Genomic DNA, 13543 nt, shown 5'->3' on the forward strand with positions numbered 1-13543 from the left:
CCCTGACTTCACATTAAGGAGCAGACCGATTTTTATACAGACTTTAACCGTATAGGTCCTGCACCTATTTTTTCTATTGCTGTTCCTTGTGGACTCTGTGGGCCGGGCATACCCAATGGTTCTTTGATGTGATACTGCGATCCATTTAGATATATGGAAGAAATTCGATACAATATTCAACGTTAGTCCTAAACAAATGTGCCCATATATCGATTCACTCTTCATAAAACATTACTGAGTGGCATTATGGGGATCGGAACCTGGAGTGTCATTTGCTAAACCATCTATAGTTATCGTTCCATGAAACAGTTACAGCGTTGTGAACTAATTATACAATACAACCTCATAGGAAACCCCTGAAGAAGGAATTATACCTGTAACATTCCGAAACATGTTGGGTCTCCAAAACGTATCATGTATGCATGTGTTTATTTCAGTAGAACCCTCATTTACATGATATCAGTGCAATAGTTGTATGATATGTCTATTGTTTTTAACCTTTATTTTGTGATAATTTTTTAATAAAGTATATATATTTTTACTATTTCTGATCACTTGATCTTTACCAATCATATATTCCATATCGATTACAACCTCGTTTCTCTTTCCCCTCTCACTTGCAAAATCCCTGGGGCATTTCTTCTCAATTTTTGCTCTTTAGGAGGTCCACTAGTTCCGGTAACAGTCCCCACACACAGGGGGTTTCTTGAATAAAAAAAGACCCACTCTATCTCCTTGGTGGCAGTGGAAGTAACCTGGAACACTTCACTCCATTGGAACTATTCCCTTTCACGCTGTGGAATCTTTTTCTATGTGGACTCAATTTTACCTCCTTATCTGAGGAGGTTTTGTATACAGCTATATGTATACATTTTCCTTTGATATTTGTACCTCATTTGCACTTTTGTGACCACTCACGTTATTTATACACGTGCAATTTATTTTTATACAGGTTATAATGTAATGACTGATCGGTGTATTTACATGCTAGAGCCAAATAATGCATGTCACCTTCAAAGATCTGTGATTTGTGATTTCAAAAGGTTTCCCTGCAGTTTTCTGACTATACAACAGAAAAATCACTGTATATTATAAAATAATGGCTACCCTTTCCTAGTTTTCACGGAGATCAACAATACTTTTAAAGTAAGGCCTTATTGAAATAACTGGGTCTCGGTGGTGGGTGGGTAACCAAAGATGGGAAAAGTTGTACATAAGGGGACTATCAGTGCATTTAGCGGTTTGTCTCAAGTTCTACCAAAAGAATCCAATGCTGAAAATGAGACACTCAATTTAGACCGCTTTTCAGGGATTATTGACAGGTGGTGATGAGGTGATGTGACCCCTACTCACTGCTTGTCTCAACCTCATTTTTCTTGACAAACACGCAACAATAGCATGTGGTGTGTCCTTGTTTACCTGAATGTTTACCTGAATGGGTCGTGTACATATCGGGAAGTTTTTGCTGCGGACACGAAACATCACTAACGCAGTATGTAAATACTTTCATCTGCTGCCTATTGCAACATGTGTGTGAGGGGAGTGGAGGGTAGTTAAAAACACGACTCAATATCACATTTTTAACTGCCCCCAACTGCACATCTAACTGAGGCCTTACAAAGACCAAGGCGGTTGGAGCAGGCTTAAAAATGTAGTCCTATAGATCATTCTGAAGAAATCCATGAGACACTTGAAGTTGTCAACCCACCGCCATCGAACCAGAACTCAGTCTAAATGCATTTGTTGGCATCAGAATTACAGTTCAGCTGCACAGCTATTTAAGGCTGGGTTCACACTATTGCGAATTGGATGCGGTTTCCCCGCATTTAATTCACAATAGCAGGAGATGGAGCCGGTTCACATATTTCCGCTGCGGCTCTGGTGCAAAATTGCACCAGAAAAGGAATGAGCAAGGAAATCCCATAGTGAAGTACCGTAGTGAACTAGAGACCATTGTCCCTTGGAAGACATCCCGTCGGACTAAACAAATGCGTAATGCAGAGTTTTGTGGCAACGTTATCACGCCTGCCCAGAGAGTCGGTGGTGCTGTGCGATATGCTTGTTATACTATCTGTTTGTGAATACCCACTTGGTTGTATAACAAATGTTTTAAAACGGTACTTCACTATGGGATTTCCTTGCTCTTTCCTTGGTATGTGTTTTTGCTGCTGAGACCGGTATTTGAGAAGTGATCCAGTGACCACTTTTGGGATATGCCCTTCATGACAGAGTGAGGCTTGAGGTTTGCTAAGGTGTGAGAGAAAGATTGCTGGAGCCATCCATCCATGCGGGATTTGTCATCTTTTCAATGCCGAATTAGACCTCCTGAGTTGTGGGGGTCTAAGGATTTGGTAAGCAACAATATAATCACTGGGTGGTTGGTGCACAGCAGTTGCATGAAGAAGAATTTGCACACTTTTGGTGGACCTTGATATTTTGTTTGTAAGATTTTATTTTTTGATTTGTTTATTATACACTATACAGTATATTGATTCAGAAGTTTTCCTGACAGTGCAACAATATTTTTTTCAGTTGTCAATTCACAGTCTTGTCCTGTTCTGCACATGCTTAGTTGCGCTCTATTCTCAGCACTGTGCCTAAAATCAAAGCCACTAGAGGACAATCAGCTGACAACTTTAAAATTTACTGTTGCTGAAGGGAGAAGAAAGCAACAGGAATGACAGACTGTGCTGAAGGAACACAGATTAGGGAGGAAGAAAAGAAAAGGCGGGAGAGGTGACAGAACAAACTCTGATGCCAGGGAGACGCAAGAGCTAAATTGACAAGGATAGGGTCTTATCCTACCTCCCTGATATTCTCTTCTTACTCCCTCATGGCAGCCTCTAAAGCTTCTGACAACCTTCCTCTATTTGAACCAAAACAATCAAGGCTGGAAATGTATTGCACACATTTTTTAGCATAATTCTTAATGTGCAATAGATGTTCTTTTGTTAAAGAACATTATATTGTTATCAAAGTGTAATGGGTAAAGTTCCACTTTAAAAGCAACCTCTATCTGCCATAATTGAACTTCAGCCCCAGTCAACAAAAATCGTCAGGTGACATTTCATGAATGTGTTGGAGCTGCAGTGATGAAATCACTGTCTTCCCACTGATACTCTCCCCCTTCCCACCACACTGTAGTGGCAGAAGCAATTAACATGTGGGAAAAATATTTGAGCTTTCTGCTTAAAGGAGATAAAAATAGCAGTCCACACAACTGCCAGATAATTCCTCCTTACTCTAAGTAATGTATAAAATCAAAGAAGAGCATTTTCATACCATGAAACTACACATCGTGGTCTAAAATGAAAGTATCCACTTCTTTATTAACACAAAAAGTGTCCAACGTTACCTTTGAAATGAACCTTTTCAGTACGATTACAAGTAGCAAAGGGGAAGCTGCCACTCCAAATATTATGCCAGCAACATAGAAAGCTGCAGAGGTCCTAGAAAAGCAAATAATAAAATAAGGAAATCTACTCACAAGCTATTTGCACTCAGTATATTTTTATCAATTTAACAAAAGTGTGGTAGAGAAAACATGTACAGAGTAACGTGAACAGAGTCATTTTGAATCATGCAAAGTGAGATATACAAATCACAATGGCCATAGAACCATTGTTGAAAAAAAAGAAAGGTTGTAAATTCTGTAGGTTCCATATTTATCAGCCGTTTTTGCAGAGTATGACATGCTACTCACAAGATATTTTAATAAACTAAAAAGGACAAATTCTTGAGAGAAAAGAAAAGGACAAGCAAGTCAAATACCAAAGGCCCTGTTTTCTGTAGTGTGCCATTTTGTATTCTTGTTTGTTTAGTGTGACTCAGTCACCACCAGATTTTTTTTTAAGTAAAACTATACTAACCATTCTGGCAGTCTGTGTCTTGTAATGACACCGCTTCACTGCCCACTGACCATTTGCCACACACTGGATCAAATTGGTCTGCGTGGCTGTCATCCCAGAAGGAAGCCTCTTCTAAAGATGATGCACAAGAAAGGCCACAAAACAGTTTGCGGAAAACAAGCAGACTAAGCACATGGATTACTGGAACCATGTCCTGTGGTCTGACCAAGATAAACATTTGGTTCAGATGGTGTCAAGCGTGTGTGGCGGCAAGCAGGTGAGGAGTACAAAGACAAGTGTGTCTTGTCTACAGTTAAGCATGGTGGTGGGAGTGTCATGGTCTGGGGCTGCATGAGTGCTGCCGGCACTGGGGAAGCTACAGTTCATTGAGGGAACCATGAATGCCAACATGTACTGTGACATACTGAAGCAGAGCATGATCCCCTCCCTTTGGAGACTGGGTCGCAGGGCAGTATTCCAACATGATAACGACCCCAAACATACCTCCAAGATGACCACTGCCTTGCTAAGGAAGCTGAGGGTAAAGATGATGGACTGGCCAAGCATATCTCCAGACCTAAACCCTATTGATCATCTGTGGGGCATCCTCAAATGGAAGGCGGAAGAGCGCAAGGTCTCTAACATCCACCAGCTCCGTGATGTCATTATGGAAAAGTGGAAGAGGTAGTGCTGGAAAATAATGGTGCCTACACAAAATATTGACACTCTGGGCCCAATTTTGACATTTTCACTTAGGGGTGTACTCACTTTTATTGCCAGTGGTTTAGACATTAATAGTGTTGAGTTATTTTGAGGGGACAGCACATTTACACTGTTATACAAGCTGTACGCTCATTACTTTACATTGTAGCAAAGTGTAATTTCTTCTGTCTTGTCACATGAAAAGGTATAAAAAAAAATATATACAAAAATGTGAGGGGTGTACTCACTTTTGTGAGAGACAGTATGTCACTGAAAAGGCAAGTACAACGCCTCTTTTACACAAGTGTTTTTTTTATTTTTTGTAAGTGACCCCTTGATGAATGGGTCACTTAAAAGAAAAAAAATATAAGGTAATACACTTACCTACTTAATTTGCCAGCAAAGCAAAACAATAAAAAGCCACTTATGAAGAGGGCAAAAAGCCGAGGATTGAACCCTAAAAATAAAATACAAAGATAGATGTAATAAGTCAGCGCTAGAACAAGGATATGTGAATAGTATTTAAAAAGGCAGCTAGCAAGAAGTATACAAAAAACCCACATATAACAATATTAAAATTGCAGCGTCTTAATATAGCGATAACAGATTAAATAATCAAGCGAATAATACATTGAAATATCCACTGTAAATCATGTGCATTAAAAAAAAAAAAAAAGTGAAGATTACATACAAAAAGATACATACATAAAACTAAAAAAAAAGTCCTTTGACTTAAAAAATGTAAGACTTTCACCATACAAAAACTGGAACGCCACGTGTGACTGAGGGCAAGACCGCACTCACCAGCTGCCAGTGCAGCAAGCCACACATTGGGAATGATCACTCTCAGCTTCCATTCTATTGACAACCAGCTCTATCCATCCACCTGAGGTCCTCTGGTTGTGACAGCAGTAGCTCACCACTGGGGGAGGTTAGAAAGACCCACAGTGCCACTTCTCCGCTGCCAGTTCCAATGTCTTCACTCTGCTTGCTCTCAACTCCTCCTCCTTCCTGTTTTTGGATGGTGGAAGTCTTACAATGCCTTGAAAAAGTACTCTGGCTGTATGTTTAGGGTCACATAAAATCCCAATAAAATACATTTACGTTTTTGGTTGTAACATGACAAAATGTGAAAAATTTCAAGGAGGTATGAATACTTTTTCAAGGTACTGTACATGGACATTTTTGGAGTCAAAAGGACTTTTTAGTTTATGTATGCATCTTTTTGTATGTGAACTTCACTTTCACGTTTTTTGTTTATGCACATGATTTACAGTAGCGGTTTCAATTTATTATTCACTTGATTATTTAATCTGCTGTCGCTATATTAAGGCGCTGCAATTTTATTATTCCAAAAAAAAAAAATGAATAAAAATATGGCAAACATAAAACAAAATAAAAAATACCAAAAACAAACAAATACTTACTTTACATCAACAGCTAATTTCATACACAACACAATGGCCATGATGCTGCTGATTATATGCAGTGTTTTTGGACATTCCTTATTGGCACAACAACTAAAGCCCTGTACACATGGGCAGAATGACGGGAGACATTTGCCATTACAAAAAATACCAGCTGACATTCTGCCTGTGTGTATGTCAGTCTGTCCGATGAATGGCCGGCTTTTGTTGGACGTGCGTGCTGGAAAACCAGCCGACAGACTCCCGTTGGCGGAGAGCGCTGATCAGTGTTGAACTAATTTTGCATAGCTGTCAAACTAATGTGTGCCTGGCTTTAACATAGCCTCTTGCAGGATACAACGTCCAAGAAAATCTTGTATTTAGCAGCAATGGCAAAAACAAAGTAGCATCAAACAATCATCTTCCAAAGCAAGAAACAGATTACCTTGTTTATTAAAGCACTGTAGGAAAATCTGAACAATTTTTGTATACTTTCTTACTGCATAGTTGCTCATATTTCTAAATATGACAGATTACTAATTTTTCTCCATTTAAAAAGCTATTATGACCATTACCAAATTTCCTAAAATAGACTCTCCTCACTATTTGTCATCTAAACCCTGCTTTATGATCACAGGGATTCATCCATACTGTGCCCACACTTACCATTGCATCATCACAACTAACATGAACACAGGAAGGAATGCCTCTTCCGGTTCATATATGCAGACCTTTTTTTCATTTGGCTCCAATTCAGACCTGCTAAAGTATGCCTTGAATGGGTCTTGCATGTTTTTTTTTGTAAATGAATATACACGATTTATATAGCGCCCACAGTTTGTGCAGCACTTTACAACATGAGGGCAGACAGTGCAGTTAACAATGCAATTCAATACAGGAGGAATCAGAGGGCCCTGCTCCTTAGAGCAAACTAAAAGATCTTTACACAAGTGATTTTTTTTTAGCCAAGGGAAAGCACTAGGAGGACGAGACTAGTTCAATGACTCAAAAATGCCTAAGATATGCCTGAAAAGTGCTTGATTCAAGTGTTTTCAGGCACTCTCTGGCAAAAATATCCAAATCTGCTTTAAAAGTAGCGCATGTAGCTTTTGGAGCTTGAGGAGTCATATGTGAACGACAGTCATCTTGGAAACACATGGGAAGCTGAAGGCTGAGCATTTTGGGAGCTTCAAGTTACTCAGGTGTGAATAGGCTTTAGCCCTCTTGCACACTGAGGGCAGGTTTGAAATCGTACGAGTTCAGTGAACTCGTACGATTTCAAACCCGCATTTCAGTGTGAGTTTGGGGGTGATTTAAAAGACATCTGCGTGGCTTCCTGCACAGTTGTCTATTGAAATTGCCCCCAAAGTCACCAAAAGTAGTGCAGGAACTACTTTTGGGAATCGGTGCAGCGCCACAAAGTCGGTGCCGTTGCCGGCAATAGGCTCCAATTTGGCATGTGATTTGACATGTCAAATTAGCACGATGTGAACGGGGGCTCATAGTTATATAATCTGATCAGTTTGGTTGCTAAGTGTACTTCGGGTTAATCTTTAAGTTGCTATCAGTAAGCTATAAATAAAGTACATAAATCAAATTACACTGACCTGCTGGAAGCCATGCATTTTAAGGGAGAAACGAAGAATTACTAATAACATACCCCTTTCCACTAAACACATGACAACTATTTCACTGTATTTCTTGAGGAAGTATAGTGTGTAGGGCAACAGTGGTGAATGTAAAGCAAGTATAACCAACTGTGGGGGCTAGAGATGACCTTTTGCATTTCCCTATACAGGTTATAGCTTTGGCTGACTAGGAGAGTGTGTGTCAATCAGCAGCCCAGCACTAGTGACTGTCAATCAGCAGCCCAGCGTACATGTTTTTCTTCTAAGCTCTGTGGCCCATTTTTATCTCCTAGATATTGGGTCCATATGAATGTTGAGTACAATTCCAGCATTATAGAGAATGTTTCTAGTGAACTGCAGGTTAATAATGAGGTTGTACCATTTGGGAGCTAGCCACCCCGAGCCCACCTTGAGCACTGCAACATCACAATTGACATATGGACACAGAAAGGGAAGCATATTGTGGTATATTATTTATTTATTTTTTTTCAATACTCCCGATTCAGACATGTTCAGGTGTACTTTGGACTGGTCTTACACTTGACTTAACCAGTCTTGGACATTTTGTTTGCTGCAAAGCCCTGCAAAAATATATTTGTCATGTGTAGTATGTCCAGCCTCTCCTCCTCCCCTGCGGCACTTCATCCGCATTTCCTCAAGCATGTAATAAACAAACAATGCAAAAATATATATAAATCATCCACCAATAGGAAAAAGGACCACCCAATGCCCCTGACCCCATTTTACCTCCAAAACTCTCAATTATACCCAGTCGAAGTTTGATAAGACCTGGCAGCCATGGCTACGGTACCTGGAGAGAGTTTAATGTGATCTGGGGATCTTGACCACATCTTTCCCGTTTCAGTCCTTTTGCTCTAAACCTTTTTTCCTGTTGCATCATGGCAGCACACACTGGGTTGTGACTCCGCCCCCACAACCTGATAGGACTGGTTAGTTAAAAGAATTGAAGAGAGACCCGTCTCCACATTCTACTTTTTTTTCCCCCTCACCTGGTTAGGACTGGATGGATGGCTCCATCCCCCTTACCACTCTCGCCCCAGCCAGGTTCTGCCTGTACAGTCTCTAAACAGAGTGGAGGGAACCCCCACTCTGATCGGGTGTTGCCTAATTATTTTTATACCATACAAGCCTTAAATAAACTTAAAATGCTCGTAGCGACCTCCATTTCATTTCTTTCCGTCCTCTTTACCTACCTTTCAAAAAAATGACAGACCGTTGCAGGAGTAAAACGGGCTCTCTGGGGGCTGCTGGTTCCTGTTTTTTCCTCATCTCTCCCTGCTGCTCAGTTGTCCCATTGTTCCTCTGCCTGGTGAGTTGCTTTATAGTCTTTATATTTTCCCTCACTGGCTTTTTTGAACTGTTTGTTTCTCACTCCTGTTAAATCTATAAAAGAAGCGATTGGTTGCGAGGAGTAAAAGGAAACACCACGCAAGACTTGGAAATATTTTCCAAATTTGAAAAAAAGAGTCAGAGACCTTTCCTTTTATAGAAAAGTTGGAGGACCTAATAAAAGATGAATGTCAGAAGCTGGAGAAGAAAGCTAGCCTTAACAGACTAGCAAAGTTATATCCATTAAAGGAACCAAACGTTAACCCACTCATATCTGCACCAGTCCCTAATGCCAGACACGTAACCTTGCCTATTGAAGACGCAGTAACTTTCAGAGACGCACTTGATCGCAAAATCAACCTAGACCCGAAAAGATCTTACTCAGCAGCAGGGGGTGACTAAAGGCCAGATATTGCACTGGCAGCAGTAGGAAGAGCAATCGCTAGCTGGTCCTCAAACGCGGAGAAGCTACTCCTGGAGGGAGCCGATTAGAAAAAAAAAAAGTGTCCGCCCTGCAGGAACTCACTTTAGCAGGAGATTGTGGCAGAAGCTTCAGTAGACATAATCAAGATGCTTGTTTCTGTGACAGCAAGAAGGGCTCTGTGGTTAAAGACATGGGTGGCGGACCCAGCCTCAAGACAAAGGTGGTTGGTAAAATACCCTGACGGAAAAAATCCGTTTGGCGAGAAACTAGACTCGGCCATCTCAAAAGTCAACGGCGGTAAATCAGGCCTAATCCCATCCGACAGAAGGCCAAAACAAAAAAATGCAGCACCTTTACAGAAGCAATCTACCTGAAAGGTATAAAGAAGCAAGGTCATATAGACCAGGAAAGGAGTTCAAGCGCAATTGGAGGAATACCCAATCTTCCTTTCTGCGACTACAAAAATCAAAACCCGCTAACACCGGAGATCAACAAAAATCCAGTTGAAGGCACGGTCGTCCAACCTGCAACTGTAGGGGCCAGACTTTTTTTGGACGGATTACATAAAAGATCCTTGGGTAATAGCCACTATCCGCGAAGGCCACAAGTGGCGGGTCAAGAACAGTCCTCCCAGTGACCATTTTCAACCTACCATATTCTCGGCAAAAGAGGAAAGTGTTGATCAAGTATGTGTTCCAATTACTTTAGAAGTGTGCAATTGCGCAAGTTCCCCTCAATCAGAAAGGAAGAGGTTCCTATTCTCCCTTTTCTCGTAAAAAAAGAAAAAACAGGAGACCTTCGCCCAGTCTTGGACCTAAAAAGGCTAAACAGGAAGATTTGTGTTGATCATTCATAATAAAGAGCCTTCAATCCATCCTGATGGCAGTAAACACCGGAGATTGGATGCTGTCAATCGATTGACGCCTACTTGCACGTCCTCATACATCCGACCTTCCAAAAATTCCTCCGCTTTGCGGTGAATCAACAACACTTCCAGTTCCAAAGCTTACCGTTCAGGAGATCGACTGCTCCCAAAACATTCACAAAGGTCCTACTTCCAGTCATAGCGCACTTCCACACTACAGCATTTCGGATGGCTAATAAATTGAAAGAAGAGCAACCTACAACCAAAAGATGATCTTTTTGGGTGCAGAATTAAACACCAGAGCAAACAGAGTAGAACTTCCCCAGGAAAAGATAAAAACTTTAACTCACAAAAGGAAGAAACTGATGGCAGCAGTTCACCTCCCAGTCTGGAGTATTCTGGGATCCATACCGACCACTTTCCCTGTGACCCAGTGGGCATATGAGAACATTCCAAAATTCATTCTTGATGCAGTGGGATGGAGTCTCAATGGGTCAGCTGATATATTTTCACGAGTCGGTGAAACAGTCGATATGGTGGTGGACTCGGACCTACAAACTAAAAGGTTATCGCCAAATTATTCCCCCTCAGCCGGAGATAATTACGACGAATGCCAGTCTAGACGGATGGGAGCCCACTACCGGGACCAAGTGGTACAGGACGTTGGCACTTCAGACTGATAGGGGTAGTTTTGAACATTTTGGAACTGAGGGCTGCTTCCAAGCTCTTATAACATTCAGTCCACTGGTCAGGGGAAAGAGTGTCTTACTTCGTATAGACAACAGAGTGGCAGTTGCCCTTCAAAGGAGGTAAAAGGAATCCCCTGGTAATTCTCCATGGAAATCAGGTGAGAAAGTGGAAAACAAACACACCCTGCACAGTGATCCTCCACCACCAAACATGTGCTTACCAGATGGGAAGCACAATAAGGCACATCTCAGGACTAGATCCAGTTCAAGCTGTTAAGCAGTACACCACTCTTCCAGATACCGCTATGGGTGATAAGCGTGTAAAATGGGTCCCGGTATCCTATATATGATATCCCTCCGTACAGCGTGGCTCCAACCATACAACAACCCGAATTAACCACTCTGAATCGGCATTTTTCTCCGGTAACTTGTTCTGAATGCTGTAGACTACCTGCATTCTTTGCACCAACAGTGACTTGTTGTAATGTGAAACTTTGTTATTTTCAATTCCCAGAACCAACTGTCTAACTGCCTCCTTTAGATTCTCCACGGTGATATACTCAACTTCATCGACAGATATGTCACCTGCACTAAGTCTGTTCTGCTGCATCCCAGGAGGTTTTTCACCTTAATGCATAGAACCTGAAGGGTTTACAACTCTTTTTATTGTATCCTTACCACTGTGAGCTGCAGTGTCAGGAGGGGAGTGCTGAGAAATGGATGCAGGAGGATTTGGCTCAGTCAGGGAAGGCTGCGGGAACAATTGAAGCAGCAGAAGTTTGATCTCCAGAACAGACTTAGTGCAGGTGACATATCTGTCGATGAAGTTGAGTATATCACCGTGGAGAATCTAAAGGAGGCAGTTAGACAGTTGGTTCTGGGAATTGAAAATAACAAAGTTTCACATTACAACAAGTCACGGTTGGTGCAAAGAATGCAGGTATTCTACAGCATTTAGAACAAGTTACTGGAGAAAAATGCCGATTCAGAGTGGTTAATTCGGGTTGTTGTATGGTTGGAGCCACGCTGTACGGAGGGATATCGTATATAGGATGCCGGGACCCATTTTACACGCTTATCACCCATAGCGGTATCTGGAAGAGTGGTGTACTGCTTAACAGCTTGACCTGGATCTAGTCCCGAGACTTGCCTTATTGTGCTTCCCATCTGGTAAGCACATATGTTTGGTGTGTGGAGGATCACTGTGCAGGGTGTGTTTGTTTTTCCACTTTCTCACCTGATTTCCATGGAGAATTACCAGGGGATTCCTTTTACCTCCTTTTTGTTTATGAACTTTATTATCATCATTTGTTACACTAATGATCTGATGTTATTGGATGCATAAGTGTGTGTTCATTGTTTATATTGATTTTATTGCATATATTGATTTTTTGCATTTTCACTTTATAGCGCAGTTTTTTTCTTTATTTTTCTGTTTGTTGTGATTTTTCCACAGCTAAACTGCTGCTTCCTTGGGGGGTTTTCTTTGATAGCGTGGGGATTTTTTTGTTTTTTCAGTAGCTTACAAAGACAAGGTGGGACCCAGAAGTCGCACACTCAGGAGGGAGGTACGACTGATTTTCGAATGGGCTCAGTTGTACTTGACGGATCTGAGAGCAGTTTCCATCCCAGCAGCCCAGAACTGTTTGGCAGACGACCTGAGCAGAACCTTCATTTCAAAACAAATGGTGCCTGAGTTCCCAAGCTTTCATTCTTCTAACACAGACCTGGGGAGTTCCCAACATAGATCTGGAAGCAAAACGGAAAATTGTACTCACCTTTCCTTAATTTTTCTTTCCTGATGCATCTTATGGCAACACAGATGACCACCCATTTTAAGGCGGTAGTTATGGAGAATGCGGTAGTTATGGAGAATTCTAAGAGCCCTTTCACACTGCCAGCACCCGAGCATCAGCAGTAAAGCGCCGCTATTTTTAGCGACGATTTACCGTAGTTTTTTGCAGCGCTTTTCGGGCATTAGCGGGGGTGTAGCGTCACATAAGGCAACCCATCACATTTGGCTACCCGCTGGAGTGGCGCATGCGTGATGCCACCATATGCGTTCCAACACTTTTACGACAAAAACAGCACACTAAAACTGCCCCCCCCCCCCCCCAAGTCCCCAAGTCCTTCTTCTTGAGCTCTTCTTTTTAAACCGTCAGATAATGTCACGGAAGTGACGTTACAGACAAGCTCTTCTTCTGTACAATTATTGATTGTAACACACCACTTTGCAACAGGGCCCCCTCGAGGGCTCACTTCACTCGCCAAGCTTCAGGCACGGCCTCGATTCGCTCGGCATAATTATAGTCTAACTCTATGTCCACTTGAATGGTGGGGGCTTGAACCTGGACTTAGGGGTGGAGCCGGTTTTAGTGTGCTGTTTTGTCGTAAGTGTTGGATAGCATATGGAGGCGTTGCGCATGCACACTCCAGCACGTAGCCAAATGTGATGGGTCGCCATATGGGATGCTACACCGGCGCTTTTAACCCCCACTAGCGGCCAAAGGGTTAAAAGCACCCCCAAAGCGCCTCAAAGAAGCTGCTTGCAGGACTTTTTTACATCCTGCCAGCGCAGCGCCCCAGTGTGAAAGCACTCGGGCTTTCACACTGGGATTGCAGATGAGGCTT

General features: G+C 41.9%; 1 protein-coding gene across 1 annotated transcript in view; it reads right to left on the bottom strand.

Annotated features, from left to right (window-relative positions):
* The window catches only part of NEMP2 (nuclear envelope integral membrane protein 2), an 84869-nt gene that overhangs the window by 23672 nt on the left and 47654 nt on the right, over positions 1 to 13543 (bottom strand). Inside the window, exons 4-5 of the mRNA XM_073633212.1 lie at positions 4935 to 5007; positions 3356 to 3449 (exon numbers count right to left, since the gene is read on the bottom strand). Of these exons, the coding sequence (XP_073489313.1) occupies positions 3356 to 3449; positions 4935 to 5007 (167 nt within the window). The remainder of the gene's footprint in view (positions 1 to 3355; positions 3450 to 4934; positions 5008 to 13543) is intronic.

The sequence above is a fragment of the Aquarana catesbeiana genome, linkage group LG06, assembly GCF_042186555.1.
Source record: "Aquarana catesbeiana isolate 2022-GZ linkage group LG06, ASM4218655v1, whole genome shotgun sequence".
NCBI classification, from domain to species: Eukaryota; Metazoa; Chordata; class Amphibia; order Anura; family Ranidae; genus Aquarana; species Aquarana catesbeiana.